The sequence below is a fragment of the Bidens hawaiensis genome, unplaced genomic scaffold, assembly GCF_021521415.1.
Source record: "Bidens hawaiensis isolate Kalapana, Puna unplaced genomic scaffold, B.hawaiensis_p1.1 tig00001206_1, whole genome shotgun sequence".
NCBI classification, from domain to species: Eukaryota; Viridiplantae; Streptophyta; class Magnoliopsida; order Asterales; family Asteraceae; genus Bidens; species Bidens hawaiensis.
In genome coordinates this window covers 1,786,974-1,803,491 of record NW_027491069.1, presented here as the reverse complement: position 1 = coordinate 1,803,491, position 16,518 = coordinate 1,786,974, and the positions used below count along the sequence as shown (strand labels likewise).

Below are 16,518 nucleotides of genomic sequence, written 5' to 3'. Positions count from 1 at the left end.
TTTAAAAAGTCAGGATTTAGGGATTTTGGAAAATTGGTTTTCAACGATTTCAAAAATCTAAAATAAGAAAGATTTTTATGATTGCCAAACACATTTTAATATATAGGCTTTTTGGACCAAAACATGCTCTAAATAAACATGAACCAATAAAATAAAAATTTGAACCCTTGCCGGCGGCCTATATCCCGATCTGCTTTTGATTTTTGAATCGAACCATCACCACCCCCAAATTATGAGCGATTCACCCGATTATCCCACCCCACCCGTAACCGATTTGTCAAGAACCAGCAGCAGCAGCGGATCCTTCGATGCCAACAAAATCAGTGAGGTTAAATCCTGGCTAGCTTCTCAATTCGATGCGGCTGGTAAAGACCATGTTCCTGATTTCGAATGCACCTCTCGCACCATTTCGCATTTGCATAATCTGGCCACTGTTTCTCAAGCCAAAACCCAAGCTGCCACCATAATCGCCAACGATTTTCGACTCAAAGCCGCCGAATATCGATCCCAAGGTTGTCTCTTTATTTTGCCCTAAATTATTAGAGAATTACAATTTATGATTATTGCTTTGAATAATTTGGTTGAGTGAGTGTAAACATGCAGAATTAGTCAGTTTTAACATGAGCATATAAGTAGGCCTGTAAACGAACCGAGAACACGAATGGGGGCATGTTAGAGTTTGTTCATTTAACTTTAACTCAACACACACATATAATCGAACAAACAAATTTTTTGTTTGTGTTTCTTAGCTGCGAGGATTAGAGAGATATTAGAGAATGTGGGGCTAGCACAAGAAGGCTTGCCAGCAAATGTGGTTGCATCATCACAAGTTCTCGCCAATGTGGCAAATTTGATGAACATTAGAGACACTGAGCTGAGCAGGTGAGTAATGTCTTCTCGCTATAATGTCATATATTCGTTTATTATGTTTATTTATAGATTCATCATTTATATAGTTTTCTTGTGGCCATGGGAGATGTTTCACTAAGAAAGACTGGAGTGGAGGATAAGAGGGCTAAAGTGCAGAAGGAGTCTAAAATTCTTCTGGATTATACCCGGAAGGCGATAGCAAGATTGACTTATTTGAAGAGGTAAGCCCGCCTGTGTGGCTAATGGAAGTTATTAATGTGTAGACAAAAAACACAAGATTAGAAAAATACAGTTGACGTATTAGTTCTAACCTGACATTATTTTGGTAGAACACTTGCACAACTTGAAGATGATGTGGCTCCTTGCGAGGCCCAAATGGAAGGTTGGAAAACAAACCTGGCAATTTTGGTTTCAAAGGAGAGACAATACCTTCAACAATATTCCAACTACAAGGTAAAGTCTTTATTTTTCTGTTTTGCATGAAACAAATTTAAGAACTCACAGGTATTTTTCTTAGTTTCAAGTGCATGTATGGGTCACTGTACATATAGATGGCGAAGTAGCATGACCTCGATGGAAATACCGAAAACCCGAATCACTCGGGAGGGATATGGGACCAAGTATGGGATTAGTTTTAACCTTTTGGCGGGTATGAGACAGATATGGGATTAGGTGATACCCGGCCCGATTACCCAAAACCATATACATGTTTGCCTGAACCGTACTCGAAAATATAGTTTTTGTTTTCTTTTTATCCTTCTCTAGCAGTGTTTCATTCTATTTGCACTATTAGCTTAATTATTTGAAAAAACAAACTTTTATCATTCTAAAAAGGTTGTACCGAAAAGAATCATATGATATATATTTTGTATGCTATAAAATATAAACTTATCATTTGAAATTTATATCCTTCTCTAGCAATTTATTTTGCTGTATATAATAAAATTAAATTGATTATCAGAAAGAATATATTTGTTATGAATAATTATTAAAACAAAAAAAAATGGGAAAGAGAGAAAAAAACCTCTAAACATTGTTCAAGAAGCATCCTACTCCTTATAACGTCATCATTTCGATAGTATCCAACAGCTAGTAGATATATTTTTTCTCTCTTTTGCAGTGGGTTGTTGGTATTGACAATTGAAGTTGCAGAAAGACGTTTAGTTACTTTCTAGGATTTCAAGTTACACGCATAGTCCAAAAATGAGAGCTCAAATATACAACAGTCTAATTAAATTACCTTCAAGCATAGCTATTCCACGGTTCACATCTTGGGGTTGCCTGGAATGAACCAAGGCCCAATATAACCACGTGATGCTCTCAGCCTTCGCCTCATTACTTGTATCATCTGCAGCCTCAGAAACTTCTTTCTGGCGACCCTAAAAAATATTACTAGAATAATTAGTTGGTTTCAAAATGCGTGCATAATGTGTGATGTGCTTGTTGCGTTGCGTTGCGTTTTCGTGATGCGTGCATAATTTGCTATGATGCGCCCAACATGATCTAGAGGAGGAAAAGTGTGAATTTTAGCTTAGTGTCATGCATTAGTATGCCTTTGTTTTTAATTTTATCTTACTGTCATATATTAGTGTTTCTTTGTTTTTAGTTTAGCTTACTGAGACAACACGAATTGCAGATATTTACGCATGTTGGATTTTAGTTATTTTTTAAAGAGCGCATCACATACGTGATGTGCTCGTATTGCTCATAGGATTTTAGGACCAAACGCATCGGAGCGCGTTACACATTTTAAGACCTAGATTTTCATGAAATTTATATTTTTAAAAAATATTTCAAACAGTTTATGGTGATGTTGATATGTATTTAACTTATCATATCTTCAATATGTTTTACATATAAGTTAGAATGGTAAGGAAAAAAATGTAATTGGAAGTTCAACAGATGTTTTTTTTAACAAAGTAACATGTATGACAGGTAATTACCAAGCACGAGGTCTCAAAAGTTGGCATCTTAGTGATGCTTTACTTATAGTTGGCATCTTAGTTATAAAAAGCGTGAAGTGTTATGTGGCGTTTAGGTCTCAAAAGCCAAGCATGAGGTGAGAGCTTTATTTACACGTACTCATGGAGTGTTGCTCTTTGTACAACCAAAAGCTACATCCCTCTCACCTCTTTACATGCACACTTCTTAAATTTAAAGAACTTAACCCCTCCTCTTCTTAAGTACCTACCATGATATCAACATGACCTAATTTATTAATAAACAGCAATGTAGTATCATCATTATAACCATTTCTCTTTGTTAAAGATGCTAGATACATTACGATCTCTCTTCTACACACATGCGTGCATGTCTATATCTACTGTCACAAACTCATCAGCTATCAATCATTGAAACGCTAATACAGAGCTGTTTTCAACAGTCGATGCTTAACCGTGTGGGCTACACTCCTGAGATCAGCCATGGAATGCTGGTGGAAATGGCTGAGCATAGAAAAGATTTAGAGAAGAAAACAAAGCCGATTCTTGATACTTTGAGAAGCTATCAAGACTTGCCACCTGTAAGTTATACACCTTGTTTTTGAAAATTGTTACATTTCACTTGGTTGATAAAAGTAATTGGCTTCTAATGCCCCTTACAATAAGGGCACAATGTGAAAGACATGTTTTTGGCTCAAAATACAAAGATTAGTTTTAAGGTGAATGTGGTTGCTTGCAGGACAAAGCATTGGCTGCACTTGCAATTGAGGAGAAGAAAAGGCAATATAATGTTGCTGAGAAGCAGTTTGAAGATGTATTGCAATCAGCTCTTGCTACCTCAGAAGATTGAATATGTATTTCAGTTTATTCATGTATAGCAAATGAGACCACTTATTATGTTATTGTTACTGTTACTGGATGTTCATTTTGTTGAAGGATCTGTTTTCAAGATTGGGTTTTAGTATATAAAGGTACATTCACTTGTCTGCATGAAAGTGGAAAAAATATAGCATGATCTTCTACATATGTATATATAAATAATTTAAAAGTAGATATATGGACATACTTAGTATTTTTTAGGTGTGAATAGAGTTACCGAAGTCGCTATATGAGCTGTGAATTTTATATTGGCACAATTTGTACCGGATCGAAATTGCAAACATACCAATTGTGAATTCAATTGGGTGGTACCGCGGTCACAGTTGAATTCAAATCGATTCGATCATTATGGAGTATGCATTCCGGATCAATTTTTGGCGTGCCAGATCGAATTTATTGAGTGCATATTGAACTTCGGTTTAGGCCTACGAACTTTTTGGCCTTGCGCGAATATATTCATCGTGTACGAATTCCAATTAATGCACAGCCATTAAATAAACAACCTACAAAAGTATCTCTACTCTTCTTCAATTTACTGCCAAATTTCATCTTCAATTTCAGTTCTTTATGTTTCTGTTTTCTTTATTGTTTTGGAATTTGGAATTTGGATTTTATGTTGTGGTAACTTGGATCTTGGAGTTTGGTAATTTTTGTTTTGAAATGGGTGCACTACGGCACTACCAGGACTCTATGTTACATTGTACCGAAATGAACTTACCCCCACCGTACCGAATACCCCCTCCCCCCCTATAGTGAAGCGCGTACCCAGTTCGCGTTCCCGTACTGGAGCAAGCCGTGATTAGGGAACTATGGTGTGAAGTTGTAATTTGAACGGAATATAGTGCATGAAAAAAAAACAAAACAAAATATGAAGTCTAAAATGCAAATGCATAGTAAAAATTTGTAAAGAAATGAAAAAGGTGCATAAAAGTTGGAACAATCAGTCTAATAATTGATCTGATTCATTAGTTCAACCGGTATGAATAGATGGTTAATCTAAACAAAAATGGTTCAAAAGTAGTCAATTGAATCGGTTGCATTACAAGTAGCTCACGAACGGATTTGTTACCCCCTGCCTTTTTTATATTAGATCGGTTGAAATGTTGAATACAAGTAACCTTTTTTTGACTGATTTTATTATACTTTTTTAAGTGTGACCGGCCAACTTATGATTATAATTACTAGTCAATTGCTTTTCTTTCTCTAATATTCTTTAACAGCTTTTGACTTATTATTCATTTATTCGTGGTCATCATAAATACAAAACAAGTCATCATTCCAATAGTAAAGTATCAATGTTTTGCCACGTAACATATTAGAAACTTGACAAAGAAAAGTGTGTGGTACCAAAAGATTACTTATTTATTTATTTATTTTAAAGAAAAGCTGTTTAGAAAATTAATATGTGTTTCATAATTTTGCTTTTGATACATTTGGATTTCTGGTCTCGGAGGCGGTGAATTTTCTAAACAGGGTTCAGCATGTCGTTCATGGTACTTTGTCGTCTCCTACGACCCAACGCTTTGTTTTTAGTAGAATTGGTTTGCTATTCAAAAGAGGGGTTGCGATGCAGCTTGTTGCCCGTTTACCTACCACTTTATTGTAATCGTTTTGATTTTAATGATAAATGAGCGTACAACTTCTAAAGAAAGATAATACTTTTTACCTTTCATTATTAACAAAACATTATCCTGGACAGTTGGTTTTGAGGTGTGTAGGGGTATGGTACTAAACCCGGTTTTACGACCCTAAATTTATTATGTTTGGCTTATTTTATTATATGGACTAATACAATGTTATTGGGCTGAGGGGGTTTTGTGGAGGTAACCCTAACTGGGCTAGGCCCATTAGGGTACCATGATGGTGGCCATGAGGCTCCCTATATAAGGAGGTCTCCACCTCCTTATTAGGGGTCGGTCATTCTCAATAAGAGCCACCACCATATTTTTGTGTCTGTGAACAAGAGATCCTGGAGATTTCTTAGCGGTCACCTCCACACCCCCAAAAAGTCATTGCAGATCCCAACCAGCCGGAGAAGAAGATCAAGACGTGGTTCGTTCATCTCGAAATCCGTGGAAACATCGTCATGGATCAGGTCAGATTCATCTCGTGCTTCGACATTGGCGTCATCCGTGGGGCGGCAATGAACCACGCTTCGCTTCTCGTCTCGGCCCTCTGATATGTTCATCAATATCTCGGGTCTACGGTTTCTTCTTTCAGATATGTTCTATGGAAATCCAAAAATCCGTAGATCTAAAAAATACTTTCAGATCTGGAAGTACACAGGAAGAAATACCACCGAACTTTTGGGGAAAACCCTTAGATCTGTGTTTTTTCTAAGTGAAATATATCAAATCTAGTTATGATTTTTTCAGATCTGGGTTCGTTTGAGCAACAGTCACACTTCATATTCATAGATCTATACATCCTATTAGATCTGTTGGTTTTACATAAAACCTACCTGATGTGGATATTCAAAATCTCTAGATCGTGCGCGCCACCGCGGATCAAAATCGCTCCCTGTGGATCAACTTCGGATTCCGCATGCGCGCTCCCGGCGATCACTCTACGCCACAGCGGGTCGCATGCGCGCCCCCGGCGATCACTCTACGCCACAGCGGGTCGCATGCGCGCCCCCGGCGATCACTCTACGCCACAGCGGGTCGCATGCGCGCCCCCGGCGATCACTCTACGCCACAGCGAATTGCATGCGCGCTCCCGGCGATCACTCTACGTCACAGCGGGTCGCATGCGCGCTCCCGGCGATCACTCTAGGCCACAGCGGGTCGCATGCGCGCTCCCGGCGATTACTCTACGCCACAGCTCACGCATATCACATGCTCATGAAGACAGCCAAAACCTATGCTCGTGGCGCATACCACATATGCTCACGCATCACGTATGCTCACGCATATCACATGCTCACGTATCTCATATGCTCACGCATCACATATGTTATTGGGCTTCACGTATGCTCATGCATATTAGATGCTCACGCATCATGCACGCTCACGCACCACATCTGCGCGTGAGAATAAAGGAGACATTGCGCAGGCCGCGCGTAAGCGACATAACAAATGAACAGTCTAATCCAAATCAGGATAAGAACAACCATGATTGTACTCACATGGCTACGCGCCATACTTAAAGGTTGGGAATCCTCATAATATCCCATATGGCTACGCGCCATACTTAAAGGTTGGGAATCCTCATAATATCCCATATGGCTACGCGCCATACTTAAAGGTTGGGAATCCTCATAATATCCCATATGGCTACGCGCCATACTTAAAGGTTGGGAATCCTCATAATATCCCATATGGCTACGCGCCAAACTTAAAGGTTGGGAATCCTCAAACTCATAGATCCGTAAGTCGCCTCGCGCGCAGGCTTCATTATTTTTACAGCTCGTAAGTCGCCTCACGCGCACAAGCTTTATTATTCATATAGCTCGTAAGACGCCTCGCGCGCAAGCTTTTATTATCCTTATAGCTCGTAAGACGCCTCGCGCGCAAGCTTTTATTATTCTTATAGCTCGTAAGACGCCACGCGCGCAGGCTTCATTATTCTCAGATCCGTAAGTCGCCTCGCGCGCAGGCTTCATTATTTTTACAGCTCGTAAGTCGCCTCACGCGCGCAAGCTTTATTATTCATATAGCTCGTAAGACGCCTCGCGCGCAAGCTTTTATTATTCTTATAGCTCGTAAGACGCCTCGCGCGCAAGCTTTTATTATTCTTATAGCTCGTAAGACGCCACGCGCGCAGGCTTCATTATTCTCATAGATCCGTAAGTCGCCTCGCGCGCAGGCTTCATTATTTTTACAGCTCGTAAGTCGCCTCACGCGCGCAAGCTTTATTATTCATATAGCTCGTAAGACGCCTCGCGCGCAAGCTTTTATTATTCTTATAGCTCGTAAGACGCCTCGAGCGCAAGCTTTTATTATTCTTATAGCTCGTAAGACGCCACGCGCGCAGGCTTCATTATTCTCATAGATCCATAAGTCGCCTCGCGCGCATGCTTCATTATTTTTACAGCTCGTAAGTCGCCTCACGCGCGCAAGCTTTATTATTCTTATAGCTCGTAAGTCGCCTCGCGCGCAAGCTTTTATTATTCTCATAGCTCATAAGTCGCCTCGCGCGCAAGCTTTATTATTCTCATAGCTCGTAAGTCACCTCGCGCGCAGGCTTTTATTATTCGGCGTGCTATATCTTATTCATGCTAGTGCACCATCATTATCATAAAAACCACAACACGTCACCATCATGAAGAAAACCTCCCAAAACTCAAAGACAATAAAGATAAGGCCGAAGAAAAGGGAAAAAACCGCCTCACGCCCTAACACACCTCATAAAGTCCAGCGCTCCACCTAAACGCTTGCGCGCCCAGGAGCAACGCTGGACTTGGGGGGCTTGTAGGGGTATGGTACTAAACCCGGTTTTACGACCCTAAATTTATTATGTTTGGCTTATTTTATTATATGGACTAATACAATGTTATTGGGCTGAGGGGGTTTTGTGGAGGTAACCCTAACTGGGCTAGGCCCATTAGGGTACCATGATGGTGGCCATGAGGCTCCCTATATAAGGAGGTCTCCACCTCCTTATTAGGGGTGGGTCATTCTCAATAAGAGCCACCACCATATTTTTGTGTCTGTGAACAAGAGATCCTGGAGATTTCTTAGCGGTCACCTCCACACCCCCAAAAAGTCATTGCAGATCCCAACCAGCCGGAGAAGATCAAGACGTGGTTCGTTCATCTCGAAATCCGTGGAAACATCGTCATGGATCAGGTCAGATTCATCTCGTGCTTCGACAAGGTGTTCTTTAACGAGTATTGTGCGGAGGAAGGAGACCTTGGTGTGAAGAAGAGGGTCAGCTTTATGAAAGAACGTTCTTAAACGTTTTCTGTGAGGTAAGGGGGAGAAGAGGAGAGTGAGTGTTTTTGACTGATTTTATCGAGCAGTTTTACTGCTTTACAAATGTCACTATACTCTATTTTTCATTATTTAATATTTTTTATTCTCGCAAAATGAGATTGTATTGAAGTGGTGCTTGCTGGATATTATATTCATAGTTTATTTAAGATAAGTGTAATGACAAATGGAATAAAGCAAGCAATATAAAAAAGAAGTAGAACGAATCGATGCCAAATTAACTATAGTTTCAACCAATATTTACTCATTCTCTGAATTAGTGCATATATACAACCACCACGCCTTTACTGCTATACACTCACATATCTTAAGCTTTCTTCACATCACTTCATTTCAGGCAAGCCATACATGTCTTCAATGACACCTGAAAGGTACCCTCTATCTCTCTCTCCTCCCCTACATATATATTTATATGTATGTATATATACACACTAGCACATACGTTTATTGGCTAAAGAAGCCGGAGAAATTGATATATGTAAGAGTTTCGATCATGATGTCCGACTATTGGGCCCCTATAGCAGTGGTGATTGGATGAGTCTGGCATAGCGGTGGTTGTCAACGGTTGGGCAGAATGACAATATCTTGTGAACAGAACAAAACTGTAGATTGTGGCAATCAGGATCAGGATATGCTAATAAAATAGTAGGTATAGTGCAAAGTAGTTAATAGTGGTCTTAGAACTGAGATTTTAAGTGGTCACCTAAAGTAACGCCGGTAGGTAAGCTTACCCCACTCCCCCCTCATTATGTTTTCAAAGTATAGATACAAAAACAATTTAACAAAAATTATGTGTAGCTAACACAACAAACTTGTTGATAGATAATTTCCAGACTGAATTCACAAGTTGGTAAATATGGAGCAATCGAAATTAGCAAGTCAGTCAGAGTTGGTTAAGTCTTAAGTGCTTTAGTTAGATTATAACAAGTTGGTTATATCCATCAATTAGTTACAATTCGAGTTGTAGTCTATAAATTCCGAACTGTGATATGAGTTGTAATCAAGTTTTTGAGTTAGTTTTCTTTATAATAACATTTGATATTGAATTCACTAGCTACTTGATAAATAATAATTAAATACTTCTATTTGAAATGACATTATCTTTGCTTTATTTTTAATGTGTGTGTGTTTATTAATGATTATCATTACTTAATCATATTTGGACAGCATGAAGACATACTCAAACTCAATGGAGAAGGAGATGACCGAAACGGAGGATGTAGTGGTTGACATCACCAATAATGGCAATAATAATAATATTAGCGTGATCAGCGAGTGGGTTGACTGCGTTAGAGGCATGGAGACCAGCCAAGACCACAAGCGCCAACGACACATCCAAAAAGTGCCACCATTACTCTTAGAAAGCGAGAAAGGCCTTAAGAACCGCAATTGCTATGAGCCAGCAGTGGTTTCACTCGGCCCGTACCACTATAAACAAACTCGTCTAGCTAAAGCGGAGGAGTACAAACTCATAACACTTGAAGAGTATCGTTCAGGCACTGGAAAAAGTATTAAGTTCTTATACAACAAGGTGTTTGAGGTGGTACACGAGGCAAGAAAGTGTTATATCGATGGCTCTACCGATGCTTACAATGATGAGGAGTTCAGTCGGATGATGTTGCGTGATGGCTGCTTTATTTTGTTCTTTATTGAATGCATATCGTGCGAAAATATTAAGGTAATGTTGTTTAATGAGCATTTGGGTGCGTTAAGATTGGCAAACGTCGCTCGTGACATATTCTTGCTCGAGAACCAGATCCCGTTTGTAGTACTTGAAGTTTTGTTAAACGAGAAGTTCCCGGATGATAAAGGTGAAGATATTCTTAACGGTTTCTTTAACTACTTAAACTATGGCGAGGTGGTTATTCGGGACGAAAAGGTGCTTGGAAACAACAAACCGCTTCATCTTCTAGAGCTTTACCGATCTTATTTCATCTCACTTTCGGCTTGTCTTGCTCTCCGGTCATCGAAAAATTCGAGCATGGGGCGAAGACGATATAACAAGAAAGACGTGGTTGAAGATTATAACTATGTAAAACGAAATCGATCTTTTGCTTCGGTAACCGAACTCAAAGCAAAAGGGATTTTCTTGAAATGTGCACACGATGAGTCAAAGAACGAAGGTATTAAGTTCCACTCCCATTATTGTTACGGAGAGCTCGCCCTCGTGCGTAGAGCGGTGTCGTCAAACACGAAAGCTATATACTTGAACATGATCGCGTACGAAATGTGCGCGCATAACCCAAATGACTTTAGAGTATCGACGTATCTTCGCGTAATGAAATCGTTAATCATTCGCTGTGATGATGTGAAGGAGATGAGAAATAATGGTGTGTTGATTCATAGTCTGAGTAGTGATAAAGACGTGGTGAGGATGTATGATGAGATTGAGATCCCAGCGGTTAATTTGTACATGTTTCATCAGCTCCGACGAGAGCTCGAGAAGCACTGTAAAAGCAGGTATAAGACTTGGGTGGCGGAGTTGATTAATGTGTACTTTTGTAGCCCGTGGAAGACGGTGGCTTTGCTGGTGGCTGCTGCTATTTTGTTATCTAGTTTTGTGCAGACTTATTTCACGATCGAGCCAGTTCCAGATCACTCCAATGAGGTTCTTGTGAAGCTTCTTAAACAATACTTAAATAAGCCTTAAGCGTGCTTGATTTGATTTGAAGTATGTTTTCCTCACATACATTGTTTTATAAACTACTAACATTGGAATTGTTTTACTTTTATAAAAGTGTAACACGTTATATATGTATGAGATATATTTGTTTTTATAAGATATACTTGTTTTCATAAGATTATAAGGGGAGACGGAGTGCGCTTCAGGGCCGACAACAGGTGCACCACCCTGAGTGCCTTGGGGCCGAAGAAAAATAAAACCCGATCAACCTGCTCGACTGAACTTGATCACAACCGTTAAACGGTTAAATTTATTAAAAAAATGGGTGAAAGATGAACACTTCCGTGTTTGAAAGATGAATTAGGGTTGAATGATGTGACGATGATGTGGAGGAGAGGGTGAATGATGGGTTTGGTGGGGCATACGAATACGATACATGTCTAGAAGTGTAGAACCACCCGCATACATCATACACGGTGTCATTATTGTGATATCAAGTGAAACATCATCTGTAACTACTTAAGGTGCTGAGCAAACATACAAAAATTCATGAGGTGTCAATATTGTTATCATGTGCAATCATTTTAGGTGCTGAGCAATCATAAAAGATGGTGGGTCAGAACATACCCCATGTATGCTTTTCAATGTTTCATATATAGCATGAACAAACTTCTATTTATTTATTAAAATATAAATATCAATACAAAAAAACATTTTATTATTTCTAAACATATCATGTGCAATGATAGTATAAATAAAGAATGGCATGTAGAAGAGAAGCAAAGGGTTTATAGAAAATGATTACCAGCTAACTACAAAATCATTTAAACAGGTGATGTTATTAATGTAAGTCATGACCGGAGATTAATTAGTGCCTCCGGAGAAATGCTGCAGCAATCCCGCCAGCTATAAGCCCAACAGCAGTAGCACTAATGCCCATTCCAATCACACCATCTGCTAGAATGATGATAAAAGTATGTTTATTGTGAGCAAATGTTGACCTAACAACACATGAATAATAATATCCACAAGAAATAAAACGAGGACCTTTGGTGACGCGATCTTCTATCGCCTGCTTAAGCGTTAAAGCTTGCCTCCAATCCGGTGCAATCTATAACCACACCATTAAATCACTCATACAATCACCTTCCATATAATTGCCATGTGGCATACTTCATAACTTAAAAGAAAGCCTAATAATGCACATTTGATTTATATTAATGTGCAACTTCATCAGATTTCAATCCAATTAAGTCGTATTTGACACACCTTTGAACCTTATAAGAGTATCATCAAACAAGCATTACAATGGCTGACAATAATCATGGACCACTAGGCTCTTATTTCACACTCGACAACTATTAGAAAATTAACATCACCAAAAGTCATTCTTCCTGGTATGTATGTGTTACAATAAGAGCTAAAGAAATCTCACAACTTATGTTTATCAGTGCTTCTGAAGAAAAACTGAAGTTTTGCAAAAGTACTAAAATCCCTCATGATGTGAAGACAGAAGAGCTTAAAACCGTCAAAAACTTAAGCATGAAAGAACTGAAGGTTAAACTAATGCAGCTAATGATAAAGTGCTGAAGTCTTAAGCACTGCCAAAGAACTGACAGAACAACTGATCAGCAGTTAGCATATGAAGTTGTTCTTTAGCATCAGTCATTTACTTTGTAAATCAGTGGTTTGGTGATCGTCTATTTCGCATACAACCCTTAGAATGTTACCTGTCTCATAATAACGCCAGCTGAGGCCACTCTCTCTCACACAGTACTTAGTCCCTATTGTCATTGTAATCGGGTATCTATTTGTAATAGTTTTTCATCTTACTCATATGAGTGTGTGAGAAAAGAGTCCTATCTAGTTGAGGGGAAATTACTACTTATTGTATGAACTTAGTTTGTTAATATTAATCTGTGATGACTGTTTTGCATTGAAATCATTGTGTCTTATTGATTTACTTCCGCTGCTTATTTTGTTAAATTGTTTATTAAATCAACTATGATTCAGAACACTAGATACCAATAGATGAGAACAGAGATGTAATTTACAATTTACAATGACCATTACTACAGAAACTCTCAGCATACACCTTAGTTACTAAACACAAATTTATTTGCAGTATATAAAAAGCCTAAATTGATTATCAGAAACAAACATATTCATAATGAATAATTCACAAAAACGAAAAGAAAGAGAGAAAAAAACCTCTAAGCATTGATCAAGAAGCATCCTACTCCTCGAAAAGTCACCGTTTCGATAGTATCCAACAGCTAGCAGATATATCTTCTCCCTCTTTTGCAGCGGGCTGTTGGTATTGTCAATCGAAGCTGCAGAGAGACGCTTAATTACTTTCTAGAATTTCAAGTTACACGCTTGGTCCAAAAGCTGAATCAAACGTAAACTAAAAATACCTTCAAGCATGGCGATACCACGGTTGACATCTTCGGGTTGCCTAGAATGAACCAAAGCCCAAGATAACCGCATGATGCTCTCGGCCTTCGCCTCATCAGACGCATCACTTGCAGCCTCCGAAACCTCTTTCTCACAGCCCTAATAACATTACTAGAACAATTAGTTAGCACTAATATCATCCTCGATAATATAATTTGATATCATAATGTTTATTATTATATTGAGAAATTTAAAGGTTAATAATTTCCCCTAAAAGTGTGTGATGAATGAGAAAGTGGTACCGCAATGATATCACGAGAGCACCATGGGAGCTGATCTCCGCCGGAGAAGAAGGAACTCACCGATTCCAATATCTGGTTCATCTTTGCGCCACACCCGTTACGGAGACACAAGCCTATCAACTTTTCTTCTGCTTTGCTTGTGATACATTGGGCCGATTCATCCTTCTATCGGGCTTTGGTTATTGGGCCGAGCCCACAATCCAATACACGTGAACTTCTACAAATCAGAGTGTCGGCTACTCTAAGCTCTCTTGGGCATTTCATTTGGATAACAATATTATCACCCTCCTTTTAAGCATATCGTCAAATGTCTCATCTATGACGAAGTGCGAGGCTTGTCCAGAGGATGTTTTTTATTTACATTCACGTCTTTTGGAAAGAGTTGCTAAATTATGTTCTCTTTTAGGTGAAGGAAGTATGACCGCTTTACCAATATTGAAACCTAATCGGGAGACGTTTTGGCTTATATTCCTACTAATGTCATTTTGATTACTGATGGACAAATATTCTTATCTGCCGACCTATTCAATGTTGGAATCTGACCCACTATTAATGTGGGTATCTCTGTTTCCAGAGTGGGCTCTGCAGCTCATATCAAAGCTATGAAAAAAGTAGCTGGTAAATTAAAGTTGGAACTGCCACACTTCGCAAAATTAGATTAGGGTTATAAACATCTCCCTTTAAAACACAACATATGATTCCATGTGCAAAGGTTGATATATTCGAACCCCGTCATCATACCAGTTTATCGCATCTCGACCATCATGCTCTTCATAGCGCTCTCTTTGCCTCTAATGATCCCGAAGGGTTTCAAGACGGACCGTTGCCAAACACCTTAAATGGACGGAGGCAGTGCATAATGGACTTGATGCTTTGCATAAAAACAATACCTAGTCCTTAGTTCCGGCCCGTGCATTGGCACATCGTTGGTTCCAGACGACTTTATTGCACCGAATTTCATGCGGATAGTACTATTAGGCAAAATAAAACTAGGCTTGTAGCCAGGGCCGGCTCAACGATCTAGAGGCCTAAATCGAAATGAGATCTTGTGGCTCTTTTATGATAATTGTTTAAAAAACCCAACAAAAAAGTGCTAATAATGAGTCTTGAACTAATGACTTGCAAGTTAGCAACACACAATTTTACCACAAAACCAATAGATATACTTGTTTTTAAGCTGCCGATTATATATATATATATATATATATATATATATAAAGAGAGAGAGAGAGAGAGAGAGAAATAGGATCAAATACATTTTATTCTTAACATGAAAACAGTGAGAACTAATTTTCTGTTATTATTAGGTTTATTTTTATAAGTGTTTGTTGTTATTTTTTGTTCGTATTTGCTAATTTTCGATTATGAGACGTTATAAATATTTTCTTATTTATATTTTGTTGTTATTATTAGAATTTTTCTTTTGCTGATATAAGTATTTGCTGGTATTTGTTGTTATTATTTTGTTCTTGATTTTGATTCTTTTGTTGTATTTTTTAGGTTTTTTTCTTTGTTATTATAAATAGTTGTTTATGTAGATTGGTATAGTAGTTGGTATTGTTTCTTACGTTCTCATTTTTTTTTTATAAATTGATATTATTTTCTACGTTCTCATGTTAAGACTAAAATACACATGAACCTTCCCCCCCCCCACACACATATATATAGGGTGGGTTCTAGTGAAAACTTCTCTTAAAAAGAAAACTTAAAAACTCCTAAAAATTTCTAAAAAACTATTTTTAACTTTTAAATTTTTTTTTTGAAGTTTATTTTTTTTTCCATTATTCTTATATGTTGTTATTGGTTCAAAAAAAAAAACCTTGTTGGTAACCTCGTCGGTATAGTGCGCATGTGTAATAGTGTGCATTGCATATATGCAAAAGTGTTTGTATTGCATAGAATACAACACTGTTGCACATATTTGATACACACTATCGTATATATGCAATATAAGACTAATACACACATCGAATACACATTAGTACGTATGTGTAATACAACATTAACGCACATGTGCACCACATCGACTTTTATTTTATTATTATTTTTTTTCCATATAATACTACACTACTACACATATACAATACACAAATATTGAATATATGCAATAAAACACTATTAAGCTCAAAAATACATAGTAATACACATGTGTAATACAACGGTATCGCACAGTAATACGTATGTGCATTACAGTCGGTTTTTTTTTAATTTTTTTTTATTTTTTTATATTTTTTGAGTGAAATATAAGAAAATATAAGAATAATAGCTAAAACAGAATTTTGAAAATATTTTTTTATTTTTAATTAAAAATAATTCTTTATTAGTTTTTAGGAGTTTTTTAGTTTTCTCTCTAAATGTGAGTTATCTCTTTATCCTCTCCCTATATATATATATATATATATATATATATATATATATATATATATATATATATATATAGGGGAAGTATAAAATGAAAACCCACTTGAGTTGTGAAAACCCGTGAAACCCTACGTAACATTGTTTCGTAATATGTGTTGTTACATTTAATAAAAAACATCAAAAAATCAAAAAAACATTTTTTTGCTATTTTT

General features: G+C 37.8%; 3 protein-coding genes across 3 annotated transcripts; 2 read left to right on the top strand and 1 right to left on the bottom strand.

Moving 5' to 3' along the window:
- The first annotated feature begins 232 nt into the window (after positions 1-232).
- On the top strand, positions 233-3,716 carry LOC143564633 (AUGMIN subunit 1). The gene is made up of 6 exons (XM_077051853.1): positions 233-512; positions 750-882; positions 957-1,091; positions 1,200-1,323; positions 3,254-3,391; positions 3,550-3,716. Exons 1-6 carry the CDS (start codon positions 233-235, stop codon positions 3,658-3,660), a joined length of 921 nt encoding a protein of 306 aa, XP_076907968.1. The 3' UTR covers positions 3,661-3,716.
- Positions 3,717-9,791: 6,075 nt separating this feature from the next.
- On the top strand, positions 9,792-11,354 carry LOC143564624 (UPF0481 protein At3g47200-like). Its single transcript, XM_077051845.1, has one exon. The coding sequence runs from the start codon at positions 9,792-9,794 to the stop codon at positions 11,271-11,273; it is 1,482 nt and encodes a 493-aa protein (XP_076907960.1). The 3' UTR covers positions 11,274-11,354.
- A 725-nt stretch (positions 11,355-12,079) lies between these two features.
- On the bottom strand, positions 12,080-14,050 carry LOC143564615 (mitochondrial fission 1 protein A-like). Its single transcript, XM_077051838.1, has 5 exons — positions 13,946-14,050; positions 13,664-13,802; positions 13,458-13,579; positions 12,294-12,357; positions 12,080-12,200 (listed from the first exon to the last, which is right to left on the bottom strand). The coding sequence occupies exons 1-5, from the start codon at positions 14,024-14,026 to the stop codon at positions 12,115-12,117; spliced, it is 492 nt and encodes a 163-aa protein (XP_076907953.1). The 5' UTR covers positions 14,027-14,050; the 3' UTR covers positions 12,080-12,114.
- Between the last annotated feature and the right edge of the window lie 2,468 nt (positions 14,051-16,518).